General features: G+C 45.6%; 1 protein-coding gene across 1 annotated transcript in view; it reads left to right on the plus strand.

The window, feature by feature from the left end:
• Positions 1–4,761, plus strand: part of trabd2a (TraB domain containing 2A) — a 135,461-nt gene extending 130,700 nt beyond the window's left edge. Inside the window, exon 7 of the mRNA XM_055944221.1 lies at positions 2,647–4,761. Within this exon, the coding sequence (XP_055800196.1) occupies positions 2,647–2,851 (205 nt within the window). The 3' untranslated portion in view covers positions 2,852–4,761. The remainder of the gene's footprint in view (positions 1–2,646) is intronic.
• The last annotated feature ends 1,239 nt before the right edge of the window (positions 4,762–6,000 follow it).

Raw genomic sequence — 6,000 nt, forward strand, 5'->3', positions numbered from 1 at the left:
CCACTACCTGACAACAGTCCACTACCTGACAACAGTCCACTACCTGACAACAGTCCACTACCTGACAGCATTCCACTACCTGACAACAGTCCACTACCTGACAACAGTCCACTACCTGACAACAGTCCACTATCTGACAACAGTCCACTACCTGACAGGAGTCCACTACCTGACAACAGTCCACTACCTGACAACAGTCCACTACCTGACAACAGTCCACTACCTGACAGCATTCCACTACCTGACAACAGTCCACTATCTGACAGGAGTCCACAACCTGACAACAGTCCACTACCTGACAACAGTCCACTACCTGACAGCATTCCACTACCTGACAACAGTCCACTACCTGACAACAGTCCACTACCTGACAACAGTCCACTATCTGACAACAGTCCACTACCTGACAGGAGTCCACTACCTGACAACAGTCCACTACCTGACAACAGTCCACTACCTGACAACAGTCCACTACCTGACAGCATTCCACTACCTGACAACAGTCCACTATCTGACAGGAGTCCACAACCTGACAACAGTCCACTATCTGACAGGAGTCCACTACCTGACAACAGTCCACTACCTGACAACAGTCCACTACCTGACAACAGTCCACTACCTGACAACAGTCCACTACCTGACAACACAACAGTCCACTACCTGACAGGAGTCCACTACCTGACAACAGTCCACTACCTGACAACAGTCCACTACCTGACAACAGTCCACTACCTGACAACAGTCCACTACCTGACAACAGTCCACTACCTGACAACAGTCCACTATCTGACAACAGTCCACTACCTGACAACAGTCCACTACCTGACAACAGTCCACTACCTGACAACAGTCCACTACCTGACAACAGTCCACTACCTGACAACAGTCCACTACCTGACAACAGTCCACTACCTGACAACATAACAGTCCACTACCTGACAACACAACAGTCCACTACCTGACAGGAGTCCACTACCTGACAACAGTCCACTACCTGACAACAGTCCACTACCTGACAACAGTCCACTACCTGACAACACAACAGTCCACTACCTGACAACAGTCCACTACCTGACAACAGTCCACTACCTGACAACAGTCCACTACCTGACAACAGTCCACTACCTGACAACACAACAGTCCACTACCTGACAACACAACAGTCCACTACCTGACAACACAACAGTCTACTACCTGACAACAGTCCACTACCTGACAACAGTCCACTACCTGACAACATAACAGTCCACTACCTGACAACAGTCCACTACCTGACAACAGTCCACTATCTGACAGGAGTCCACTACCTGACAACAGTCCACTACCTGACAACAGTCCACTACCTGACAACAGTCCACTACCTGACAACAGTCCACTACCTGACAACAGTCCACTACCTGACAACACAACAGTCCACTACCTGACAGGAGTCCACTACCTGACAACAGTCCACTACCTGACAACAGTCCACTACCTGACAACAGTCCACTACCTGACAACAGTCCACTACCTGACAATAGTCCACTACCTGACAACAGTCCACTACCTGACAACAGTCCACTACCTGACAACAGTCCACTACCTGACAACACAACAGTCCACTACCTGACAGGAGTCCACTACCTGACAACAGTCCACTACCTGACAACAGTCCACTACCTGACAACAGTCCACTACCTGACAACAGTCCACTACCTGACAACAGTCCACTACCTGACAACAGTCCACTACCTGACAACACAACAGTCCACTACCTGACAGGAGTCCACAATCCTGAAAACAGTTAAAGGTTCTAGAGTTCTGGAGATCTCTGTTTGGCATCTTCATGTGGTATTAGCAGTTAAAGGTTTACTCGGTGTGCAGCACCACAGATATTGAGATGAATGAGATGCAAGACTTCGCTCTCACACGGTCACACAGAGTATCTGCACATGTGCACGGGTTCACTTCACACTGTTACAGCGAGGTAGCCAGGACACCAAAACAGGGAAGAAGATTGAGCCTCACGCATCAACGCTATTAGTTGTTGCGGAAATGTACCCACTATGATGTTTACTTTACTTTTTTGCATCTACGTCATATTGCTGAGTCTACCTTTCAACTAGGAACAGTATCCATGTTAGGGATCATGTAGAAACAGTTCAACTAGGAACATAATCAATGTTAGGGATCATGTAGAAACAGTTCAACTAGGAACAGAATCAATGTTAGGGATCATGTAGAAACAGTTCAACTAGGAACAGAATCAATGTTAGGGATCATGTAGAAACAGTTCAACTAGGAACAGAATGTTAGGGATCATGTAGAAACAGTTCAACTAGGAACAGAATCAATGTTAGGGATCATGTAGAAACAGTTCAACTACGAACAGAATGTTAGGGATCATGTAGAAACAGTTCAACTAGGAACAACGTAGAACAGATCCTCTGTGAGTGACAGGTTCTGTTGATAGAACATACAACAGTGTGGCTGTTTTGTTTAGGAAAGTCATATTGAGATGACTTCATATTTATTTCAAGGGAGAGTCTGAGACCATGTGTTGGCAGGGAATGTGTGCCCTCATCTCTCAACCCACAGGACATAACACACTGATTACTATCCAATATTAATCTAACATGCAATCCTCTTGTCTCTCTTGTCTCTCAGCACCACAGTCGAATCCCCTCCTCCTCCGCTGGTCCGTGTTATTAATGGTTACATCACCGTACGGCCTCACCGCCACAACTACGAGAGAGGCCACGCCCACGGCAGAGCCAATTACAACAGGTTGTTGTCAGGCTCCTCCGCCTCTATGCCCCTGTGTGTCCTCTGGTTACTTTTTACAGTGTTGGGTCATATCTGGACTCTCTAGTAGCAGGTCTGTACAGGAGGTTACTGGTTCAAAACCCTCCTGCTAACATCTGGACTCTCTAGTAGCAGGTCTGTACAGGAGGTTACTGGTTCAAAACCCTCCTGCTAACATCTGGACTCTCTAGTAGCAGGTCTGTACAGGAGGTTGTTGGTTCAAAACCCTCCTGGACTCTAGTAGCAGCTCTAGTCTAAAGCACAAGGTTATTGGTTCAAATCCCTCCTGCTCACAATGAATAATCTATTTCAACACACAATGGGGGCGAATACAAACTTTCCCTTATGTCATATTTTCAGTTAATCATGCATTGATGTTGAGTGACAATGTGACTTAAAGGGATATTTCATTCAATTTGTATGTCTCTGCATCTAGTATGAAGAAATGTACAGATAGTTTCGCGAGCCAATGCTAACTAGCGTTAGCGCAATGCCTGGAAGTCTATGTTATCTGCTAGCATGCAATTGCGCTAGAGCTAGTTAGCTACTTTCTTCAAACTGCCATCAGGGGCATAACAATGGTATCCACAAGTTCATCTGACTCTGGCGAAGTAGATAAAGGGCTTCATTGCCAAAATCCTGCAGCATCCCTTTAATGGAAGTTAGGATTTGCCCAAATCCTGCAGCATCCCTTTAATGGAAGTTAGGATTTGCCCAAATCCTGCAGCATCCCTTTAATGGAAGTTAGGATATGCCCAAATCCTGCAGCATCCCTTTAATGGAAGTTAGGATTTGCCCAAATCCTGCAGCATCCCTTTAATGGAAGTGAGGATTTGCCCAAATCCTGCAGCATCCCTTTAATGGAAGTTAGGATTTGCCCAAATCCTGCAGCATCCCTTTAATGGAAGTTAGGTTTTGCCCAAATCCTGCAGCATCCCTTTAATGGAAGTTAGGATTTGCCCAAATCCTGCAGCATCCCTTTAATGGAAGTTAGGATTTGCCCAAATCCTGCAGCATCCCTTTAATGGAAGTTAGGATTTGCCCAAATCCTGCAGCATCCCTTTAATGGAAGTTAGGATTTGCCCAAATCCTGCAGCATCCCTTTAATGGAAGTTAGGATTTGCCCAAATCCTGCAGCATCCCTTTAATGGAAGTTAGGATTTGCCCAAATCCTGCAGCATCCCTTTAATGGAAGTTAGGATTTGCCCAAATCCTGCAGCATCCCTTTAATGGAAGTTAGGATTTACCCAAATCCGTCTCAACTAGATCTTTTTACGTGTTTATTATTTCAAAAAAATAAAATAAATGTAAATATTTTTTTTGCAGCAGCAATGTATTCTAATAACCCAAACGGCTCTTAGTCTAACAAGATTCTGTTCTTCCAACCCCCTTAATCAATTTACTCTTCACTTTTTGAAGAATGTGTTTTGTATCGCATAATACTGTGGGAATTGTATATATCTACATATTATAGATTGGATTTTAGAAATATGACATTTTGAATGGTTGAATTTGTTTTGTTTATTTGTTGTTGTTTATAAATAGATACAGTGTATTTTCTAGACTAATGCTGGTACTAACCACCATTACCCGTATTTGACAGCCTGGTTCCCGATCTGTTTGTGCTGTCTTGGCATTGACCATTGGGCAGGGGTATTGAAATCCGAGCCCGGAGGTCCATAATACTGCTGGTTTTATGTTCCCACCTGATAATTAATTGCATCCACCTGGTAGCCCCAGGTCTAAATCGGTCCTTGATTTAGAGGCAATCAGCAGTGGAACTGGCTTCAAGGTCAAGATTTTGAATTGGCTATGTTATAGGCGTTGTCAAGACAGCACAAATATACCTGGAACCAGGCTACATATCTCTTCTAGGTTGAAATGTGACGTCGAGGGAAAAAACGATCCAAACCAGTGTTGTCTACGGCTTGTTGTCTGGGAGAAACGATCCAAACCAGTGTCGTCTACGGCTTGTTGTCTGGGAGAAACGATCCAAACCAGTGTTGTCTACGGCTTGTTGTCTGGGAGAAACGATCCAAACCAGTGTTGTCTACGGCTTGTTGTCTGGGAGAAACGATCCAAACCAGTGTTGTCTACGGCTTGTTGTGTGGGAGAAACGATCCAAACCAGTGTTGTCTACGGCTTGTTGTCTGGGAGAAACGATCCAAACCAGTGTTGTCTACGGCTTGTTGTCTGGGAGAAACGATCCAAACCAGTGTCGTCTACGGCTTGTTGTCTGGGAGAAACGATCCAAACCAGTGTTGTCTACGGCTTGTTGTCGGGGAGAAACGATCCAAACCAGTGTTATCTACGGCTTGTTGTCTGGGAGAAACGATCCAAACCAGTGTTGTCTACGGCTTGTTGTCTGGGAGAAACGATCCAAACCAGTGTTGTCTACGGCTTGTTGTCTGGGAGAAACGATCCAAACCAGTGTTGTCTACGGCTTGTTGTCTGGGAGAAACGATCCAAACCAGTGTTGTCTGGGAGAAACGATCCAAACCAGTGTTGTCTACGGCTTGTTGTCTGGGAGAAACGATCCAAACCAGTGTTGTCTACGGCTTGTTGTCTGGGAGAAACGATCCAAACCAGTGTTGTCTACGGCTTGTTGTCTGGGAGAAACGATCCAAACCAGTGTTGTCTGGGAGAAACGATCCAAACCAGTGTTGTCTACGGCTTGTTGTCTGGGAGAAACGATCCAAACCAGTGTTGTCTACGGCTTGTTGTCTGGGAGAAACGATCCAAACCAGTGTTGTCTACGGCTTGTTGTCTGGGAGAAACGATCTAAACCAGTGTTATCTACGGCTTGTTGTCTGGGAGAAACGATCCAAACCAGTGTTGTCTACGGCTTGTTGTCTGGGAGAAACGATCCAAACCAGTGTTGTCTACGGCTTGTTGTCTGGGAGAAACGATCCAAACCAGTGTTGTCTACGGCTTGTTGTCTGGGAGAAACGATCCAAACCAGTGTTGTCTACGGCTTGTTGTCTGGGAGAAACGATCCAAACCAGTGTTATCTACGGCTTGTTGTCTGGGAGAAACGATCCAAACCAGTGTTGTCTACGGCTTGTTGTCTGGGAGAAACGATCCAAACCAGTGTTGTCTACGGCTTGTTGTCTGGGAGAAACGATCCAAACCAGTGTTGTCTGGGAGAAACGATCCAAACCAGTGTTGTCTACGGCTTGTTGTCTGGGAGAAACGATCCAAACCAGTGTTGTCTAC

This window comes from Salvelinus fontinalis, chromosome 2 (genome assembly GCF_029448725.1).
Source record: "Salvelinus fontinalis isolate EN_2023a chromosome 2, ASM2944872v1, whole genome shotgun sequence".
Lineage (NCBI taxonomy): Eukaryota > Metazoa > Chordata > Actinopteri > Salmoniformes > Salmonidae > Salvelinus > Salvelinus fontinalis.